The 23867-nt window shown below is 37.3% G+C and overlaps 1 protein-coding gene across 3 annotated transcripts in view; it reads right to left on the bottom strand.

Moving 5' to 3' along the window:
- The window catches only part of CTNNA2 (catenin alpha 2), a 1119678-nt gene that overhangs the window by 962066 nt on the left and 133745 nt on the right, over positions 1-23867 (bottom strand). For all 3 annotated transcript variants that reach the window (XM_030310974.1, XM_030310976.1, XM_030310977.1), the window contains exon 2: positions 17146-17252. In XM_030310974.1, the coding sequence (XP_030166834.1) occupies positions 17146-17247 (102 nt within the window). In that variant the 5' untranslated portion in view covers positions 17248-17252. The remainder of the gene's footprint in view (positions 1-17145; positions 17253-23867) is intronic.

Raw genomic sequence — 23867 nt, 5'->3', positions numbered from 1 at the left:
GAAACGGGACTCAATTTCCCAACTATGAGATCACGACCTGAGCTGAAATCAAGAGTCAGATGTTTAACCAACTGAGCCACTCATGTGCCCCACAAAATTATTTTTCTAAAGAAAATATAGATTATTTATATGCAATGTGAAAAGACATTAATATTTTCTACGTGTACATATACAAATATGCATATGCAATGTATATGCTGTATATGTATACTATGCCTTTCATTATAAAGATGAACTATAGATTTCAACATATGAAAAACAAAACATTATTTCTTAGTTTGGTCACTATGTATCAAAAAATTGCCTGCACGCCAGGTGGCTAAGTCGGTTAAGCATCCAACTTTGGGGCAGGTCATGATCTCAGGGTCCATGAGTTCAAGCCTCTCATCGGGCTCCATGCTGACAAGTCAGAGCCTGGAGCCTGCTTTGGATTCTGTGTCTCCCTTTCTCTGTCCCTCCCCCACTCACACTCTGCCTCTCTCTCTCTCTCTCTTTCTCAAAAATAAATAATAAGCATTAAAAATTTTTAAAATGATACTCTTGACAAACTAATGCATATATTCATCCTTAAAATCCCATAACAATAATTGTTTTTGTCAACATCTTCCTTAAAAAACTACTGCAACAGGGGGGCCTAGGTGGCTCAGCTGGTTAAGCATCCAACTTTGGCTCAGGTCATGATCTCATGACCCCAAGCCCATAAGTTTTCAAGTTCCAGATATTAAAGTCCATTGAAAATAAAATCTCGTGATGATAAGCCTTCTGATTTTCAAAGCCAAATGTTATGGGGATTTGCTTTCTCAGTGTGGGTACCCCATGCCTGGGGTGCTCAGTGTGGTGTCTGCTCCTCTCCCTTCTCTGTGCCTCCAGTGCAGAGAGTGCAGTCCCTCCTATGGACAGTCTCATGGGTCAATTCATTCCCAATGGTCTCTGCCCCTCCTACTGTTTTTGATGTGCCCTCCTCTCTACATTTAGCTGTGGAAAGTCTGTTCTGCCAGTCTTTGGGACACTTTCTGGGTTATTTACACTGATGTGGGTGTTACCTACGTGTATCCATGGAATAAGATGAGTTTAGGATCCTTCCATCTTCCAGAGAAGTCCTCTACTACTCACCATAGCTTGCATAGTCCAGTAAAAAGAAGATTTCTTCTGCTTGGCCATAGCAACCTTCCTAATTGCACCATCTTAAACAGGGAAATGATACAGTCAAATTACACACTGTTTACAATGTGATTCTGATTGCTATTTAGAGAATGTATAGGAAGTGAGCAAAAGTGGGATTGGTGGATTATTTAGGAAGTGACCCTGTTGGCATGGTGTGAAAGTACTTGGGTTTAGAACCAGAACTTCAGCAGCAGATATGGAGAGAGGTGGGCAGATTGGAGAAAAGAGAGTCCAAGGAGAATTCTTAGGTTTGAGAAGAGGGCTGAGTGAAAAGATGTAGGCTGAAGGTACAAATTTGAGTGTTGCCAGCATATTGGTAACTCTTAAAGCCATAGGTAATGGTAGAATCACCTGGAGGAATACGCAGAAAAAAGGAAAGAGGACTCCTAATTCTAAGCCCTAAAACCCACAAACGATAGAGAAGGTAGAAGTAAGAGAAATAAGATAAAGCAAAGACTGAGAAGGCACAGCCATGAAGTCAATATATCCTAACTACAGAAGGAATCAGAGTTATGTCAGAATGAAAGAAAAACCACTGCTTAGATTTCTTATGACTTTTCCTGGCCTTTCTTCCTTCTTGATTATGTGAAAACTAAGCATATCTTTTGTACTTTCAACAGGATGACAAGAAACAGAAAACAGGTATGTTGCCATGCCCCAATCCTTAATCTCAGATCTCTGAGAAGCTTTAATTACTTTGATAGTTGAGGGCTTCCTGAGTAAATGCAATTCTGTCACTTTGTAGGCCTTCTTATGCTTGGTGGAGTGGATTTTTTACTAGCCAGTTCAGATAAGGTTTCTATATTGTCCAAAGTAGTTATGAGCTAACCTCCCAGAATTTCTTGCTTGAAATTTTTGAATTAGTATGCATAAGATTTTAATTGTCCTGTTTCAACCATATAAAAATCATTATTCTTTTCTGATATTAATTTTTAAATGTAGTTTTAAATACAATTTTTCCCATTTAAAATAGTAGTTATTCACTGAAATGGAAAATGCAAGAGAAAAAATATTTTAGGGCTTGAGTTTATTGCCAAGCATAATAGAAGAAACAGATATTGCTAAATTGGAGAATTCACATGCATTTAGAACTTAATAGGGAAAACAGGTATTTACTTTAACTTATTCATTTGAATGTTAAAGAATTTGTCTACATCATGTTTGCATTTCAGCAAATTTCTGGTTTGGGCAAGACATAGGTGATACAAACAAGAAAAGGAACTAAGTCCTGACAGTAAGAATATATTCAGTTCTCTTTGGCTTTCTTTTTTCCTCTTTTTTGTTTGCTTGTTTGTTTCAAGTTTTTATTTAAATTCTAGTTAGTTAAAATATAGTGTAACATTGGTTTCAGGAGTAGAATTTAGTGACTCATCACTTACATATAACATCCAGTGCTCATCACAAGTGCCCCCTTAATACCCAATGCGCATTTAGCCCATCCCCCTTCACCTCCCCTCCAGCAACCCTCAGTTTGTTCTCTAGAGTTGAGAGTCTACTTTATGGTTTGCCTCTTTCTCTCTCTCTCTCTCTTTTTCCCTCTTCTGTTTGTTTTAATGTTGGGACTGTACCCATTCCCTACCTTCAATTTATTCCTTTACTCTCTTCCCATTTTACTCTACCAATTCTCTGTGGTTGATGTACTAGAACCTGCCATTTCAGTATTTTCAGCCCTTGTTTTCCTGAGGAGCAACAGACTTAGTCCAATTCACCTTAGGACTTTTATTATGTGTTCTAAGTCCCTCTTTTTTCATGTATAAAATGGAGAAAATAGGCGTGCCTGGGTGGCTCAGTTGGTTGAGCATCCAACTTCAGCTCAGGTCATGATCTCACAGTTCGTGAGTTCAAGTCCCGTGCCGGACTCTGTGCTGACAGCTCAGAGCCCGGAGCCTGCTTCAGATTCTGTGTCTCCCTCTCTTTCTCTGCCCCTCCCCCCTTTGTACTCAGTCTCTCTCTCTCTCTCTTAAAAATAAACATTATTTTTTCTTAATGGAGAAAATAATACTGACTTTACCAAGTTGATCCACAAAGTAATGAAAACTCCTAGAAATATCTAAGGTAATATCACCGTAATAATAAACAAACATTAGCACTTTCCCTCCTTTTCTCCTTAGAGGTTCTAGATTATCTGTGGTTAGTTCTGTACTAATGGAGAAGAACTCCAACTAAAACCAGGGCAGTAAAAACTGTCCAAAGCAAAACCCAAACTCTAATTAAAGTAATTTAGAAAATTTAGTTCAACAGCTTGGACCACTCCTATGAGCAGGCCTCAAAATGTTACATGTAAAAAAGAAACTAAGATTGGTTGAGCTTAATAAACTGTGAGGGAAAACCACGCAAAGCCCCTTTTTCATGAAAAAAACACAGAAATTAATAAACTGAGGCAGCATGTACAGCACTCATAAGACATTAAGACTTCTCTTTTATCCTCTACTAGATAAAATGTCTCTTATTAGGATTCATAAAATAGTCACTGTGTTAATGTCAGAAATTATTGAAAGTAAATATTTTGATAGAAGAGAGTTATGTCATTGTTAATATAGTTAGCTTGTATTCTAAAACGATATATAGCATGCTAAACTTTTGTTGTCCTAGGCTAATGAGGAGGAAATAGAGGCAGAGGTTGTGTATTAACTGTGAGTATATTTATGCTAAACAAAAGTAAAATGATTCCACAATGCACTCAGTGGTTGTGATTTGCAGTAGTTTGTTCTAAAGGTAGAGGAAATAGATATTAAAAAAATATATGGAAACAAACGAAAATGAAAATACAACAATCCAAATGCTTTGGGACACAGCGAAGGCAGTCCTGAGAGGAAAATACATTGCAATCCAGGCCTATCTCAAGAAACAAGAAAAATCCCAAATACAAAATCTAACAGCACACCTAAAGGAAATAGAAGCAGAACAGCAAAGGCAGCCTAAACCCAGCAGAAGAAGAGAAATAATAAAGATCAGAGCAGAAATAAACAATATAGAATCTAAAAAAACTGTAGAGCAGATCAACGAAACCAAGAGTTGTGTTTTTTGAAAAAATTAACAAAACTGACAAACCTCTAGCCAGGCTTCTCAAAAAGAAAAGGGAGATGACCCAAATAGATAAAATCATGAATGAAAATGGAATTATTACAACCAATCCCTCAGAGATACAAACAATTATCAGGGAATACTATGAAAAATTATATGCCAACAAATTGGACAACCTGGAAGAAATGGACAAATTCCTAAACACCCACACTCTTCCAAAACTCAATCAGGAGGAAATAGAAAGCTTGAACAGACCCATAACCAGTGAAGAAATTGAATCGGTTATCAAAAATCTCCCAACAAATAAGAGTCCAGGACCAGATGGCTTCCCAGGGGAGTTCTACCAGACGTTTAAAGCAGAGATAATACTTATCCTTCTCAAGCTATTCCAAGAAATAGAAAGGGAAGGAAAACTTCCAGACTCATTCTATGAAGCCAGCATTACTTTGATTCCTAAAACAGACAGAGACCAGTAAAAAAAGAGAACTACAGACCAATATCCCTGATGAATATGGATGCAAAAATTCTCAATAAGATACTAGCAAATCGAATTCAACAGCATATAAAAAGAATTATTCACCATGATCAAGTGGGATTCATTCCTGGGATGCAGGGCTGGTTCAACATTCGCAAATCAATCAACGTGCTACATCACATTAATAAAAGAAAAGAGAAGAACCATATGATCCTGTCAATCGATGCAGAAAAGGCCTTTGACAAAATCCAGCACCCTTTCTTAATAAAAACCCTTGAGAAAGTCGGGATAGAAGGAACATACTTAAAGATCATAAAAGCCATTTATGAAAAGCCCACAGCTAACATCATCCTCAACGGGGAAAAACTGAGAGCTTTTTCCCTGAGATCAGGAACATGACAGGGATGCCCACTCTCACCGCTGTTGTTTAACATAGTGCTGGAAGTTCTAGCATCAGCAATCAGACAACAAAAGGAAATCAAAGGCATCAAAATTGGCAAAGATGAAGTCAAGCTTTCGCTTTTTGCAGATGACATGATATTATACATGGAAAATCCGATAGACTCCACCAAAAGTCTGCTAGAACTGATACATGAATTCAGCAAAGTCACAGGATACAAAATCAACGTACAGAAATCAGTTGCATTCTTATACACTAATAATGAAGCAACAGAAAGACAAATAAAGAAACTGATCCCATTCACAATTGCACCAAGAAGCATAAAATACCTAGGAATAAATCTAACCAAAGATGTAAAAGATCTGTATGCTGAAAACTATAGAAAGCTTATGAAGGAAATTGAAGAAGATATAAAGAAATGGAAAGACATTCCCTGCTCATGGATTGGAAGAATAAATATTGTCAAAATGTCAATACTACCCAAAGCTATCTACACATTCAATGCAATCCCAATCAAAATTGCACCAGCATTCTTCTCGAAACTAGAACAAGCAATCCTAAAATTCATATGGAACCACAAAAGGCCCCGAATAGCCAAAGGAATTTTGAAGAAGAAGACCAAAGCAGGAGGCATCACAATCCCAGACTTTAGCCTCTACTACAAAGCTGTCATCATCAAGACAGCATGGTATTGGCACAAAAACAGACACATAGACCAATGGAACAGAATAGAAACCCCAGAACTAGACCCACAAATGTATGGCCAACTCATCTTTGACAAAGCAGGAAAGAACATCCAATGGAAAAAAGACAGTCTCTTTAACAAATGGTGCTGGGAGAACTGGACAGCAACATGCAGAAGGTTGAAACTAGACCACTTTCTCACACCATTCACAAAAATAAACTCAAAATGGATAAAGGACCTGAATGTGAGACAGGAAACCATCAAAACCCTAGAGGAGAAAGCAGGAAAAGACCTCTCTGACCTCAGCCATAGCAATCTCTTACTCGACACATCCCCAAAGGCAAGGGAATTAAAAGCAAAAATGAATTACTGGGACCTTATGAAGATAAAAAGCTTCTGCACAGCAAAAGAAACAACCAACAAAACTAAAAGGCAACCAACGGAATGGGAAAAGATATTTGCAAATGACATATCGGACAAAGGGCTAGTATCCAAAATCTATAAAGAGCTCACCAAACTCCACACCTGAAAAACAAATAACCCAGTGAAGAAATGGGCAGAAAACATGAATAGACACTTCTCTAAAGAAGACATCCGGATGGCCAACATGCACATGAAAAGATGCTCAATGTCGCTCCTTATCAGGGAAATACAAATCAAAACCACACTCAGATATCACCTCACACCAGTCAGAGTGGCCAAAATAAACAAATCAGGAGACTATAGATGCTGGAGAGGATGTGGAGAAACGGAAACCCTCTTGCACTGTTGGTGGGAATGCAAACTGGTGCAGCCACTCTGGAAAACAGTGTGGAGGTTCCTCAAAAAATTAAAAATAGACCTACCCTATGACCCAGCAATAGCACTGCTAGGCATTTACCCAAGGGATACAGGAGTACTGATGCATAGGGGCACTTGTACCCCAGTGTTTATAGCAGCACTCTCAACAATAGCCAAATTATGGAAAGAGCCTAAATGTCCATCAACTGATGAACGGATAAAGAAATTGTGGTTTATATACACAATGGAGTACTACAGGGCAATGAGAAAGAATGAAATATGGTCCTTTGTAGCAACATGGATGGAACTGGAGAGTGTGATGCTAAGTGAAATAAGCCATACAGAGAAAGACAGATACCATATGTTTTCACTCTTATGTGGATCCTGAGAAACTTAACAGAAACCCATGGGGGAGGGGAAGGAAAAAAAAAAAAAAAGAGGTTAGAGTGGGAGAGAGCCAAAGCATAAGAGACTGTTAAAAACTGAGAACAAACTGAGGGTTGATGGGGGGTGGGAGGGAGGAGAGGGGGGGTGGTGGGTATTGAGGAGGGCACCTTTTGGGATGAGCACTGGGTGTTGTATGGAAACCAATTTGACAATAAATTTCATATATTGAAAAAAAAAGAAAATAAAGGTAGAGGAAATCAACACATCACATGGTACATGGTAGTGAGTGTTTGCTAAACACAAAAGACCCAGAGCTAGTGCAGTCACATAATCGTTTACATCATACGTGATGACGTAACATCATCCATCAAATCAATGTTAATTTCAAAATTTGTTTTTGTGCTTTTAGTACTTATTTTGTAATTTTCTTTATAAAGAAACATGTGTGCATACATAATTCCACATTTATGCTACTTTAAGTCCATTCTAGAGTTGGGAAAATTTTGTTTTCATTTTTTTGTTTAAAAGGGCTCCATACATTACACAATTTCTAAAACATGGTCAACACAGCTGGCCATAAAACAAAAAGAGCATCATTCCCATCTGGTGGCAGACATCAAAATTTTGAACATAATCCCAAAACAGAAATTAATCTAATTCCAGACAATATACTAGTCAATTAAACTCCTATTTCACAAGTGGCAAACACAGTACTACCAAGAAATCCCCCATATCAGTTCAATACAAAGAATTATTTCCAATATAATAACTACTTTAGGTATATGCATCTACTGTAAAAAAAATGCAGCAATTTAAAAAATTTTACTATTAGCGGGTGAAACAATAAAAATACTTCATTCCAATTAAATATTAATATGTGTGATAAGTAAATTCCTAAATTAAAACCTCATCATATCTTTTCAAATCCTATTTTTAATATAAAATAAAGAGATTTTTAAATAAAATTTATGGTATTTTAGTTAGTTCATTCACCCACAGAAACTTCTATTAAAGATAGACAAACTAAAACATTTTTTCACACCAGAAAATTAGCATCCAAAATTTCAAAAGGGATTGGTATAGGGAACCTGGGTGGCTCAGTTGGTTAAGCATCTGATTCTTGGTTTCAGCTCAGGTCATATATCATGGTTCATGAGTTCAAGCCCTGCAGCAGGCTCCATGCTGGGCTGGCAGTGCAGAGTCTGCTTAAGATTCTCTCTCTCTCTCTCTCTCTCTCTCTGATACCACCCCCACCACCACTTGCTCTCTCTCTCTCAAATAATTTTTTAAAAAAGGGATATGAGAATTTAAAAATAAATATATTTGTTAAAAGGGTATGAAAGTTAAACACATTTAATGTAATTAATTTTAGCATATCGTTTACTCTGTATACAATTTGAACCCTTTGACAAAGATGACATAAACTATTTCTTGAAACATTGTGGTGTCACATTGAAAACCACCCAACCATGTTAATCTTTGAATCTCATGAATAAACCATGAATTAAGGTAGTTCTCAATAAAATCTTAAGTCTCAGAAGTTACTTCATTTCAGAGTGTCAGTTTATTTCTGGAAATTTTTCAGTTTTAAACCCCCTGATTTTACATTTAAATCTCACGATTTCCTACTTTTAAATGCACCAAGGTAATTAACTATAGTTGTGAGTCACACAAAGATGATTCTTTTTATGAGGACTTATATCAAAGGAAGCAGAAAACCAAATATTTTTTTTAAATATAAAATTACATTTAAAAAATTTTTAAAATATTTTTAAGTATGTTAAGTTCTAATTATTTCGCTTTTGAAACAATTAATTTTTAAGTACAATTTTAAAAGATGTAACTATAGAAGCCACTAGAACCTAACCTAATAGAGGCCCATAAACATTGGCCTAATAGAGGCCAATGATAAAAGAAAGTTCCTCTTCTTAGGAGGTTCCTTCCCTAGTATGCCAATTTGGAACAGCTCATTAAACAGCAATGGTATTTTTTCAGATGCTCGTTGTTATTTAAGTTGCAGATTCATCTTTCTATAAGGAAATAAGGAACTAAATTCCAGAAAATTCCATTCTATTCTATTGTGATGGATTGAGTTGCATTAGTTTACTGAAGTTGAATTCCCATTAACTTCAGATGTTCCTGTTTTAGTAATCTTTGATTAAATGTAACACACCATTCTTCTCTAAATCTGCATTAAAATATTTTTCTAAAGAAAATATCTAAAAGTTAGAGAGGGAGGGAGCCAACCATAAGAGACTTTAAAAAACTGAGAAGAAACTGAGGTTTGATCGGGGGTGGGAAGGAGAGGAAAGTGGGTGATGGGCATTGCGCCTGTTGGGATGCACCTGTTGGGATGAGCACTGGGTGTTGTATGGAAACCAATTTGACAATAAATTTCATGTTAAAAAAAGAAAAAGGAAATATCTAATGACTCCTTATTTTATACATAGTACCCATTTTCTAATAAGTGGAAAGCCATTATTAGCAGGTAATAAAGAATGCAGCATTAAGAGCAAACCTGTATCAGAATAATATCAGACACTTCATGAATCACTTTAATACACCATATCCTTTCAATAATTCTGAGACACAAATTATTATCTATAATCTACACTTGATAACACATTAAGTAACTTATTCAAGTTATCATTGGGAACACTGTACTTATAATCAGGCCCCCTTGACTCCAAACCTCTACTTCAATGGCATAAAAATAATAACAAATTTTTACATTAAATAACTATAAAATTAAAATGCATTTGATACAGGAAAAATAATCATCTTTTTAAGTTTTTCAAGTAAAAAGAGAATATTTTCCTGTTTTGATTTGTGGTTGTTTTGAACTGATGGAAACTCTATTTTTTTATATTTATCTTCTACCTAGCCACCTAACCCCATTCTCATATTAATTTTAAATACAATGATATCATAAAGAGAGGGTGTTATCTGTCCTATCCCTATGTTTACATGGTACATTCCTTTATTTTGAAAGTTTGGTCCTATTCCTATTTAGAATTTTTATTGGAAAAGTGTCCAAAATTCTATCAAATGTCTTTTTAGCATCTAATGGTATAATTTAGTGAGCTACTACAATATATTTATTTAGTTCCTCATATTAGGCTATCATTATTTCTTTTTAATTTCCTATTTTGTTATATATATATGCTGACATTTGAATATACTACTGGATGGTATGTACTTTTTTGGTTGTTGTTGTTTTTTGTTTTCTTTTGGTTGTTGTTGGGGGGTTGTTTTGTTTTTTTGCTTTTGTTTTTTGTTTTTTGTGGGTTTTTTTTTTTTGCATTTAACCTCAGAAATGATACAGAACCATCATTGTCCTTTTGTTTTTTTTTTAATTTTTTTTTAACGTTTATTTATTTTTGAGACAGAGAGAGACAGAGCATGGATGGGGGAGGGTCAGAGAGAGAGAGGGAGACACAGAATCTGAAACAGGCTCCAGGCTCTGAGCTATCAGCACAGAGCCCGACGCGGGGCTCGAACTCATGGACCGCGAGATCATGACCTGAGCCGAAGTCCGCCGCTTAACTGACTGAGCCACCCACGCGCCCCTCATTGTCCTTTTGTTAAAAAGAGTTATTTTAAAGTATTTTGAATTATTTAAAATAAAATTATGATTCTTCAAAAAGTGATTAAGGAGTTATCTTTTTCTATGGCTGAAATATTAGTTTAAATAACATTATGACTATCAGTTTTCTAAATGTCTAATAATATTTACCTTTGCATCCCTCTGTTCTGGTGCCTTTTTGGGGGGAGGGGAAAGAGTGAGCATGTGCACACTCTTGAGAGAAAGGAGGGGAAGAGGGAGAGGGAGAGAGGAAATCTTAAGCACTGCACTCAGTGCAGAACCCAACATGGGGATATCTCTCACAACCATGAGATCATGACCTGAGCAAAAAATCAAGAGTTGGACGCTTAATTGAATGAGCCACCCATGTAACCCAGTTCTGGTGCTTTTTGATAACAGATCTTTAAATAGCTTTCCAATATGTATATGGCTTGTTCTAGTTTCACCTTCTTTTGGATGTATTTTGGTAATTTAAGTTTTTCTAGGAATTTATTCCCATCCTCTATGTTTGCATGTTTCATCAGAGTTGCATATATAGTCTACTATACTTTTAAAATCTCTTGTTCTTGGAATTATTTATGCTTTCTCATTCATAATCCTATATGTTCTTTCTTTATATATTTTCCATAATTTGTGCCTTGAAGAATTTTTATTGTCCATTTCAAAGAAGGATCAAATTTTGAATTTATTTAACCCCATTAATGTTTGTATTCTATTTTAGTGATTCCGGTTTTCTTTGTTATTCTGTTCTCCTAGTTTCTTTTGATGTTCTTTTTCTAATTTCTTAAGATGAACAATTAGCTTATTTTTATTTTTTTCTTTAATAAAAAAGGCATTGAAAGCTAAAATTTTGTAGTAAGCACAGCTTTTATTGGGTGTGTATATTTTGTTAGGAAGACATCACGTTTTTCATTAACTCTTATACAGTTTGCATTTCCCTTTGGTTCTAAGAGTTATCTAAGAGTGCTTCTTAATTTCTAATATATTTTTTAGTTTTCTAATAAAATTGCCTAATAAAGTGCTTAAGTTTCCTAATAAAACTTAGTATCACAGAATGTGGCCTATTAAAAATCTTTACTTTTTCTGAATTTATAAAAAGTTTGGGCATCTTGTTCAAGTACTAAACTTTCTAAGGTGAATCCTTTCTTATTTGAAATTTCATGATTTCCATAATGTAAAACTTCTCCAAAAGGAAACTTGCCATTTCAACATTAAGATAAAATGCAGCCTCATTTATTTTTATTTATTTTTACTTTTTTTAATTTATTTTTTCAATATATGAAGTTTATTGCCAAATTGGTTTCCATACAACACCCAGTGGTAATCCCAAAAGGTGCCCTCCTCAATACCCATCACCCACCCTCCCCTCCCTCCCACCCCCCATCAACCCTCAGTTTGTTCTCAGTTTTTAAGAGTCTCTTATGCTTCAGCCTCATTTATATTATGGTTGGAATGAGATGGTTTTGTTGGCTATTTTAAATAATAAATAGTAAATTCCTAATGTCATTTTTCTTTTATGACAGTGAATGAATTTTACTGAGAACCATTTAATTTCTGATATTTATTTCATTACTTATCTATCCCTCACAGAAAAACTGTAGGATAGTTACGGTCATACTGTTATTGAATACCGCTATGAACTTTATTCAGTCCATAAAGTTGTGTGTGTGTGTGTGTGTGTGTGAGAGAGAGAGAGAGAGAGAGAGAGAGAGAGAGAGAGAAATAGGGCTTTGATTTTCTTTCTCAGTTCCATCTTTAAAAATAAATATATGTTAAGCAAGAAGTTTATTCCTAGTATTTTCTTATCTCTCTTTCTTATTCATATTTCCTTCAAAGGTCAACAATCATGTCAGTCCTATCATTAAAGGCTTTATTCTAGGGGAGGGAATGCTTAGTCCTGATAGCAAAGCCATAATGTTATATAGAGAAGTTTGTCTGAAAAGTCACATTTTGAAAAGAACCTCTCTCTCTTTTAAATCAGAGTAGGAACACTGAAAAGAAAGATAATCCATTTAGATATCAGAAGACATTAAAGGGATGTTAAGACTTGTTACAGTGTTAAATCACTATGTGAATTTCAACAGAGTTTTAAGCATCCTCCTGTATTAAATTAACACATATTAATTAAAATTTAATAAGTATAAATATTAATAACCATCATATTCATAAATAATATAACAATATACATTAACATAATATATAATGTTATATAATATATTATATAATATATAATGTAATAATAAATATTTTTAATGCATTGACTTTATCTGAAAGGATTTAGGTAACTGGACTGAAAGATAAGGAAAAGAATAATCTTTAATTGTAATCTTAGATATACTATTCTTTAGATAAGACAAGTACAACAGCAAAATATAAATACCAGAACATTGTAAGACGTAAAAGACAGTTTACGTGTAATATTTTGTTTCCTCATGCGAGCTTCATTCCTATGTTTTTCCTTGACTTATACAGTATTGGTTTGTAGCTAATAGAAGCCTGAATATATAGTCATCAAAAAAAAAAAAAAAACAGCAGACAAATGGAAACTACATTGAATCAACATTTACTTTATAACAGTCATTATGTTTTAATTATTGTGTTTCATTTAATCTGTATGATAAGGATTAAATAGACTGATATATAATCTGAAGGTAAAATTCTGAGGCTAGGAAAAGGCAATCTGCTTTTTTTTTTTTTGTACGTTTATTTATTTATTTTGAGAGAGAGACAGAGAGAGCTAGTGTGGGAGGGGAGCAGAGAAGGGGAGAGAGAGAATCCCAAGCTGACAGCACAGAGCTGATGCAAAGCTTGAACTCAGGAACTGTGAGATCATGACCTAAGCCAAAACCAAGACTCAGACACTTAACCTAACTGACTGAGCCACCCAGGTGCCGTAAGGCAGTCTGCTTTTGAGCAGGCTTAAAAAGCAGATTGTTCTGATTCCAAAATACCTCCTCAGCCAGTCTTTCTCAGGTTATCTATGATGAAAAGCTGTATGTTTGTTATTCCAATACCTCATAAAGCAAAGCATTGTAAAATACAACAAAATGAATGATTCAAAAATTTAAAAGGATAAAAAATACAAGTCTAAATTGAATTATTAGATTAACACATATAAAATTATTCTGTGAAATGGTTATAAAAAGTCTAAAACACTTTCTATTTCCATACTTAATGCAGACCAATAACAACTCATGCATAGGCCTTCGTCTACAGGCCATAATCTGAGTGGCCAACATATTCCCAAATCTAAGATCCTATGAGCATTAAGTGTTTCTCGAAAAAATTTTGATAGAACTAACAAGAATCATGACCAAGTGAAAAGTGTGCATAAATCTAACGAAATGTTTCAACAATTACATACAAAGATGTCCTCTACCTAAATGACAGAACCTGTGACTCTGTTATCTTAAATAACAAAAGGGACTTTGCGGATGTGATTAACTTAAAGATCTCAAGATGGAGAGACTATCTTAGAATATCTGGGTGGCCCTGATGTCATCACAAGGGTCCTCATTAAGGAGAAACAGGAGAGTTACAGTCTGAGGAGGAGGGGAGATGGTAAACACTGAAGTCAGAGAGAGAGAGAGAGATTTGGAGAAAGTACTATGCTGCTGGCTTTAAGGAAGGAGAAAAGCACCACAACCAGGGAATGCAGGTGCACACAGGATGCTGACAAAGGGAAGGAATGTCCTCCTTAAGGAACACAGCCCTAACAATACCTTGGCTTTAGGAGTTCTGGCCTCTAGAACTAGAGAGTAATAAATGCGTGTTGTTTTAAACTCCTAAGGTTGTGGTAACTTGTTAGAAAGGCAATTGGAAACATATTGATTTTGGTCTGGGGAGTAGGGTGCTGCTATAACAAATACCTAAGAAATGTGGAAGTGGCTTTCGAATGGATAATAGGCAAAGGCTAGAAAAATTTAAAGAATTTTAATAGAAAAATTTAAGTTTTCCTTGAACAGACTCAGTAAAAACAGGGCTACCAAGGCCTTGCTCGCAAGGACTCAGAAGGAATTGAGGTACATAGTGGAGAAAGCCTCTATTATCTGAGAGAATATTAAAATCATCATAAAAAGACTGTAGAAAGGCAGGTGCTAAAGGAGATGCTAGTGAGGGCTCACAAAAAAAAATAAAGAACATGGTACTAGGAATTGGAAGAAAGAGTGACCGAAAGCTTGGATGAACTGTGTCCTACACTTACGCGGACATCCAAATTTTACATGATGAAGATGGATATTTAGCTGAGGAGTTTTCCAGGGAGTGACCTGGTTTCTTCTCCCTGCTTATAGTAAAATGTGAGAAGAAAGAAAGAAATTGAGAAAATAACAGTTAAGCTAAAAGAAACCAGAACTTGAGGATTTGGAAAATTCTCAGCATATGTAGATTGCAAAAGGCACCGGAATTAGAAAACTCACTCTCAGGAAAGCATGATCTGGAGAGAAAGCCAGTTGTATGTCTGGATAACCTTTGGCTTGTGCCTTGGAAGGACTAAAAGCTCAGAGTATTCAGTCATACAGAGTGCTCTTTGAAGAGTTTAGGCATGTGACTGCTGGATCTCCAGCCATTTCAGCAGAGGCCAAAAATGAGATGGGATTATCTGGGAATTTTCTGTGAAGTAGCCTGTTTTCTAACAGAGTGAACCCCAGAGACATACAGGGGAGAACTACACGTTTCTGAAGAATGTTATATCCAGTGTTTCTACACTGCCAGTTTGGACTGAGAGTGACAAAAAGGATACAATTCAAAAGGGCTGCTGGACTCCCAAATGCTATAGACAGGAAATGTGCTGATAAAATATTCAGCTGAAAATATGCGCTACCCTTCATGAAAAAGGAATAGCAGTTCTTAGGGTGTAGAGCCGGGCGCATAGGGCAAAGCCTCAGGCCACAGAGGATTATTCCCAAGCTTTCAAAACTGAAGGAATTTGCTCAGCTGGATCTCTAAATTGCTTGAGATTGATAACCATTTTTTCCCCCTTCCACTTTCTCCCTTTTCAAATGGGAACATCTGTAACTATTTTCTTATGTCTGTGCCACCAATGCATTTCGGGAGCATATATTTTGTTTTCTAGTTTTACAGGTAACAGATGGAGAGGAATTTTGTTCAGGAACGGATTTTAACCAGAACCTTACCGAAACCTACTTTAGATGATTGAGATGACGAGATTTGTAATTTTTAAACTGATGAAATTTTGATGAGATTTTGGACTTGAGAAGATTCTATAATAGGTTGAGATGTTTGGGGAATCTGGGGATATGGTGTTTTCCATGTGGGAAGGATGTGAATTTTTGGTAGGGGGGTGGGCACAGGGCAGAATATGCTGAGCTGAATAACGATTCCCAAAGATGTCCGTGTCCTACTTCCTGGAAACCGTGAATATGTTATCTTAAATGGCTGTGATGTGGTTAAGAATCTTGAGATGAGATTGTTCTGGACTGTTTGAGTGGGCCCAGTATAATCACAAGGGTCCTTATAAGAGGGAAATATGAGGAGATGTGAGGACAGGGAGCAGAGTTCAGAGTCAGAGAGAGATTTAAAGATGCTACATTGCTGGCTTTGAATACGAAGAAAGCATCAAAGAAGGCAAGTGGACTTCAGAAGACGGAAGAGACAAAGACACGGACTTTCTGCCAGAACCTCCAGAAGGAATGCAGTTCCACCAACACCTTGACTTCAGGATTTCTGACCTCCAGAACCTAGGTAATAAATCTGTGATGCTTTAAGACTCCAAGCTTGTGGTACTGTGTTATAGTAGTTAAAGGAAACCAGTATGAAGGGCCTCCACTTAACTTGGTATACCTCCCTAAAAATATACCATAAAAACCTTGAATTTTCACATTCCATGAATTTCTGAGTTTAACATAGCAGATAATATGCTTCCTAAGGTACTAAAAGCTAACTTTTAAAACTTAAATCCTGAGGATATTTTTTTTTCTGTTGACAGTCATCTTGTGGAAATGTGGTGAATGTGACAACAGAAAAAATGGAACATTTCAACTTTCCAACATGATAAATTCTCCAACGTAAACTAAAGAAAAAGTAATACACTTTGCTCTTAAATATTAACAGTTCTTCCCAACTGTGCACTAGCATCTGAAAGTGAACTAGGGATAGTTTATTTAGACTTTGAATTCATTACTGCAAATGAGAGCCCCCTTCACCAAGGCCCCCTCTTTAATTATCTCATCAACCTAATTTCAAACATCATACGATGAGTTTGTTAAAAGGCACTTCAGGGGCGCCTGGGTGGCGCAGTCGGTTAAGCGTCCGACTTCAGCCAGGTCACGATCTCGCGGTCCGTGAGTTCGAGCCCCGCGTCAGGCTCTGGGCTGATGGCTCAGAGCCTGGAGACTGTTTCCGATTCTGTGTCTCCCTCTCTCTCTCTGCCCCTCCCCCGTTCATGCTCTGTCTCTCTCTGTCCAAAAATAAATAAAAAACCTTGAAAAAAAAATAAATAAAAGGCACTTCAGAATGTTATTGGGCCATAAAACTGTCCATAGTTCTGGCAGTAACGTACGTTCAGTAATCAGCATTATGGCATGATTTATTTGCTTAGAGATTTCTAAGGTTTTTGAAATGTTACCATATAATCACAATAGAAACATACACATGTAACAAAAGTGTTTCAAGCCATGCCTTACCTGTGTAACAAGTGGCTCCAAAAGCCTCTCCACTGTTAGTGTCCGGATTTCCAAACTTTTGGGGTCCCATTTTAAAATGATCGGTGAAGTTGCCGAAGTCATGCTCCCTATAGAAACACACATTACTGGTAAGAAACAATGATTACTGAAATAATCTGTTACCTTGGGGGTTCAAGATAAATAAATCACCAAAACTCAGAACATACTTGGAGGTTATATGTCTCGTTAAAACCTGTCAAATAAAAGATGGGGAAAGCAGAACTATGTGAGGCGGTGGTGTTGGAATCAGATTAAAACCCGAGAGCTCCTGATGACACCTGTGTGCATTAGACAAACTTCTGGGATTCAACTAACACGGAAATATTTCACTCACTCAATATTTAGTACATGTATCGATCTGCTATGTGCTGGGAAAGAGTTGGACCTTGACTCCAAGTAGTTTACAGTTTCAAGGTAGAGAGAGCCAAGGTAGGCAACACTTCTATCTCAGCATGACCCAGGAATGCAGAGGGCTATGGAAAAACAGAAAAGACACCAAACTGGGGCTGGGAAACCAACAAAGATTTTCAGGAAGCACAGTAAATCTACCATGATCACCAGATGAGGGATCTATTTCATAACAAATAGCTACTTTGTTTTCTTCACATCATAACTGGCCACTGAGGATATTATACTCCCTGTGGCAGCTGAGTTTCATCCTCTTAAGTAGGAAAGATATTTTGCAAACTGAGTGATGACGGTTTTGAAAATTAGCTTGCTGCTATATACATACTCTCTGATTACTCACTGCATTTACATTCTTGTCCCATAAAATTAGTGTCTGATAAGGTTATTTATTTCATTCTAAAGCAATCCTCTCCTACCTAAGAACCACTGATGGGCGGGTAGCATTCTCCCACATATCAAGCACAAAATATGGCCCTGGCCTCAACAGAATAAATTATACATTCTATCAGGGGTGTGTTTCTCAGTGAGAAATTGCTCTTTGCTGAATACATTTCGACAACTAACCACTAGACAAGCAACCTTAGAATGTACAAACTAAATCTGAATCATTTGCTTTAATACCACTACAAATCACACTGTTCATAGCTATTCTCTTCTTTTGAATCAATGTCCCCACTCCATTCCCTCCTTATAAATCAATGTAGATGATTATTGCTATTAAAATTAACACGACAAAGAAAGCCTATCACAATAGGCACACGCCTCTTTACTGCACTGCTACAGCAAATACACCCAACAAATTTGCTTTGGCGGGGGGAAAAAAGGCAAAGATACAGTGTGCTGGTATTTTACCTCTCTCCAATTGCCATGTTTAAAAGAAAAAAACAAGTACAGCGATCCAACCATATAGGCAGATTTAGATTGGTATTCCTTCACAACAACAATAGTTGGCACAGATAAGCTGCCTGTCCTCCAAAAACCTAAAACACTTTACACATTTCCCATTCACACTACCAACTGACAAATGGTAGCTCTGACATGCACGGAATTCTGCTGTGGGGCCGCACACCTTCTCGTGCCATGGAAGGGTGAAGATGCCAGATGTTTTCTACGTGCACGTGATACCATTGTCCCCACTGAGGCCAGATCTACCTAAATGATCTTGGTCCGGTATTTATAACACAGTTTTTGCAAGTTCCCTGAAAGTGTTTTTCAAGCTCTGATGGAATAATGTGTAGCAAAATTATGTTGATGCACAAGGAAGTCCTACAGGAAAGCCAGATAACTAGCAGTGAAGTCATTTTAACACAATGTGAAAGGTACTGGGTAAGACTGTGTAGAGAGTTGCCATTTGTTGCATGAACATGCTTGTGTGTACTGTAGAAAAAGGAAAGCACATAAAATCTTCTACAGATAATCCAATTCAAAACTGTAAAGAAATGACATTCAAAAAAATGCTGAGATGAGAAACAAAAATGCTAGGATAATCACATCAGAGACACTAGCATGCATCAGGCAGAAATGGAAGACACCGAACAAAGACCTCAAGCCAACTGTAAGCCAAGAAGCAGAGTTAGAGCCTTGAGTCCTGAAGGTCACATAGCCCTTATAAACCTAAACATGAAAGGACAAGAGTTGCTGGGTAAATCACTTGACTTAATTTATTCCTGTGGAGATTAATCTTTTCAGTCACTTCTTGTGACACAGGTAAGATTCAATAGCAAAAGGCAAGGAAAGGTTATATGGTGTTAATTTGTTGAAGAGGAAAATCTAGTCATGGAAACTTTAGATGGTGTTTTCCCAGCCACTAAGTTTTTGATATGGTTTCGACTAAAACTAGGAATTCTGCCTCTATTCTATGATATTTTCGTAATTTGGCTTAATATCCAAATTACCAAGGACCAAGCATGAGAGATGGGTATGCAATATCTTTACCTCATAACCCAGGCTATCTGAGATATCTATTGAGATCTAAGTTTCTCACTGAATTGCCACTAAGGAGCATCCTCACTTCAAGCCAGCTATTGAGCATGAGAAAGAGGAAGGTAAGAAGCTCCTTTGGTTGTACTACTTGAGCCAGTATATTCCTTGCAGTCTGTTGCTTTTAGAAGAGTTTATGTCTTGCTATTTGGGGCACACACTTGATTGCTTTCTAATGGACTAGGCCTTGTACTGGAAACATTTTCCCCATCAAAGCCCTCAGCTAATTGAAATTGCATAAAAACAAACAAAAAAATGATTCCATTCTTGGCTAATGATCATAACCTTAGTCTCCTATATTCAACTATTGATGATCTTCCCCTTCAGTGCTGGTAAGGATAGATGATGGCACAGAAGAGACAAACAGTCACACAACCTCTAGAGCAGATAAATGGGGTAATTACAGTCAGTAAGTAGAAATGACAGTGTGTAACCCCCATGACAAGCATACACAAGATGGCTGACTCTTAACTGAGAGGGTCATCCCACCTGTGCTTTCAATATTTATAAATTCATAAGGGCAAAGAAAACATAGGATTTTAAGGTAGATCAAGTGATTATTTGGTAGTCACCCAGCCTCCATCCCTCACCTCGATGAAAAGAGAATGCCTCCCCACATCACTGAGGCTGGGCTTTGGGCAATGGAATGTTAGGAAATATGATGCGAATAGACCTTTGAAATATGCTTGTGTGGTTAGACTTGACTTCTTGTGCTACTGCCTCCTGCGATGAGAGTCACGTAGAGTTCACTGGTCCTACAATGTAAGAAAGACTTGTGGAGCAAAACTGAATCTAAGCTGCAGCTGGAACCAAGACCAGCTGAACCAAGCCTGGTCAGCCAGCTACCAATCAATCCACAGACACAGTGTCAAGAATTAAATGCTTGCTATTGTGTATCACCGAGATGTTTTGTCATCAACTGTTATTTAACAATAGCTAACAGAATTATGGCTAACAGACCTTTGTTTGAATGAAGCCTTACAATTTATCAACTCTGTGATGTTGTCCAAATTACCTACCCTTCCTGAGCCTCAGTTTCCTCAAATGAAAAATCAAGACAAGTGTTTTATAGGTTTATTGTGAGGATTAAATAACTTAATGGATAGAAAACATTTCTGGAAATATTATTACTGTTATTATTTTCCAAACATTAGGTATCTTCTTCTGGCAATTTTTTATCTCTAGGGGGAATATGGAAGCACCCATTAAAAACAGAGATCCAGGGGTGCCTGGGTGGCTCAGTTGGTTAAGCGTCCAACTCTTGGTTTTGGCTCAAGTCATGATCTCTTGGTTTTATGAGTTGGAACCCTGCATCGGGCTCTGTGCTGACAGCACAGAGCCTGCTTGGGATTCTCTCTTTCCCTCTCTCTCTGCCCCTCCCCTGCTCACGCTGTCTCTGCCTCTCTCAGAAATAAATGAATAAACCTTAAAAAAAAATAGAAATCCAAATGGACTCTCTTCTGAGTGGAACAACCAAATTGACCTAAAGAAGAAGGCAAGAGAACAAATGGAGTGTATGGTCACATACACCAGCCTTTCATCTTTCCAAGGATGGAATGACATGGTTTCAAATAAACACTACACAATTGTACAATTAATGTAGTCTATTTTGCCCACAAAAGAGATTCTAAGCAAAGAAAATGCATTTTTTTCAATGTTTTAAATTCAAAGGAAAAAAATATATTTATTTTACTTGCTTTTGATAAGGAGACTTAGAACACTGATGGCACACGTGGAAAAGTAAAAAGAAGGGACTGTAACAGAAGTCAGCAAAGTTGTCTTCTTCCATACATCATGGTTTTACAAGCCCAAAAACAACCTCTTAGCAATTTATTTAATCTCTGAGAAGATTTTCTTCTTGAAAAGTATCAAAATATCAAATATCCCTGAAAGGTGCCAACATGGTCTACAGGGTAGTATCTTAGATAATTTCAGACTCTCTTCATGGGGGTAAAGACGAAATGTGGGTCAGGATGCTAGCAACCATCTGTCACTCACACCAGAAAAAGCAAAACCTGACAAAAAGAAAAGCCAGAATAAAACAAGACCCCTTATAAATAGCCAAGGGTCAAGTGCTTTGTGTCTTTGGACAGTGTCCTGATAAAATTCCTTGAGGTTGCCTTCCAGGGAAGGCATTCGAGTGATAAATATGTTAATGGAGTGCATAATTCGGTGCAGAGATTCCCTTCCTAGGCATTCCTAGAAAATGTCTTCTGAACTCTCTGCCTCACCTTTCTGAGTTTTCACCATTCCTACTCCTGTTCTTTTGCAAAGCAATGGTCCAGGAAGCTTTCCAGTTGTCCAGGAGGCCCCCCAAACCTGTCTTCCTCCAAGGAGCTCCAGCTTCAGATTATCTTTACAAATCTGTCTCTTCAAAACTGAGCTCCATTGCCAACAAACTCTGTGAGGCTTTATTAGCTGACAGGCTAGCTTTAGTTGACAGGCAAATTGAAAAGAAGTTAATGGCTAATACGGAAGTTTATTCACCTATTCCACACATACGATGTTGAATCAATTGCTTAACCGAAGCTTCAGTTTCATCACTGTAAAATAAGGATGGTAATACCCTTACATAATTCATGAATTTGTTCTGAAAATCAGTGAAATAATTGCATAGGCAAAAAGTGCTTGTTTTACTTCTTTGCATGTTGTCTGTTTGGATATCCAGTTCAAGATGTCCATTGGGGTGGGGACCCATGGAGACCCTGTAAGGCAAGATGCTTGAAAACAAAGCTTTGTTAAGAAAGTAAAATATATGAAAATGAGATAATTTTCTAAATTTCTTCAGCATTTCAAGAATCTAGACTAGAAACACTGAATCACATTGTTACTTTCATGATTAATAATACTGGCTAGGGGCGCCTGGATGGGTTAGTCGGTTAGGTGTCTGACTTCCGCTCAGGTGATGATCTTGCAGTTCTTGAGTTCAAGCCCCACATCCACTCTGTGCTGACAGCTCGGAGTCTGGAGCCTGCTTTGGATTCTGTGTCTAACCTCTCTCTCTACCCCTCTCCCACTCACATTCTGTCTCTCTCAAAAATAAGTAAACATTAAAATTTTTTAAAATAATAATAATACTGACTAATGATCTGGCATTATCATTACCTCCCATTTATAGATAGGGGAACTAAAGTATAAAATAGTTTAGAAAATTGTCCAAGGTCACAAAATTTGTACCTAAACTGCCTGGCTTTGGTGTCGGTATTTACAACAACAATGTTTTATTACTTCTAAAGAATTCCTAGGCTTAGTTTAATGCCAACATTACTATGGAACTTCTGAACTAGGGAGGAGAATGGAGATACGGAGAGGAATGGAAAAACAGAGAGAGAGGAAAAGAGAACTGACAAAAATGAATGTTACATAAGGGAGACACAAATGGCACAAATGGCAGGTGCCCTGATACACATGTGGAGCCCATGGGAAGTGTGGCTGCACTTTCTGGTGAGACAAAGCAGGTCCTGAGTTCAGTTTCCTCCAGATATCTTTGGTACCTTGGGGCAAGAATGGGATGCACACAATGAGGCTGGGCTAGCTAGTGAGCAACATAACACCCTGGCAAAGCCAGTAAAAAGACCCTGTATGAGTCACACCAAGTAAACAGAATTTTGACCCCCATGGCCTTGAACCCCTTGTGTTCCACTCGTGCGTAGGTCACATTACATGGTAAAGGGGGACTTTGCTGATACAATTATGGTCACTAATCACTGGATCTTAAAATAGGGGGATGATGCTGTATTTATCCAAATGGGCACAATATAAAGCTGAGCCCTTAAAAATAGCATTCTCCTGGCTGGCAATGGGTAAGAAAAGGAGTCATAGAGATGTAGCAGACAAGAACGTAGGTGACGCAGTTGAGGCAGAAGAGCATAGGGAGGTGGGGCGGGAGGATGTCAGGTGGAGCAGAATAGCATGGCAGACGGACTCAACCTATTGTTGCCAGAAGCGGCCATATGCAAAGCACATAGGAATCCAGGTGGGTTTTGAGAGCTAGGAGCTAAGAAGGTGCTGTGGCTGAAAGCCAGCAAAGAAATGAGGCCTCAGTACCACAACCACCAGGTACTGAATTTGGCCAAAACCCTGAATAAAGTTTGAAATGGATTCTTCCCCAGCACCTCCAGTAAGAAACACAGCCCTTTAACATCTTGGTTTCAGTCTTGTGAGATGCTAAGCAGAGGACCCCGCCAAGTCCACTTGGGCTTCTGGCCCTCAGAGACTATCAGATATTAAATTTATGTTGTTTTCAGCTGCTAAGTTTGTGGTAAGTTTTTTATGGCAGCAATAGGTGGCTCTCA

Source organism: Lynx canadensis, chromosome A3 (genome assembly GCF_007474595.2).
Source record: "Lynx canadensis isolate LIC74 chromosome A3, mLynCan4.pri.v2, whole genome shotgun sequence".
Classification (NCBI taxonomy): Eukaryota; Metazoa; Chordata; class Mammalia; order Carnivora; family Felidae; genus Lynx; species Lynx canadensis.
This window is presented reverse-complemented; position numbering and strand designations above follow the sequence as displayed.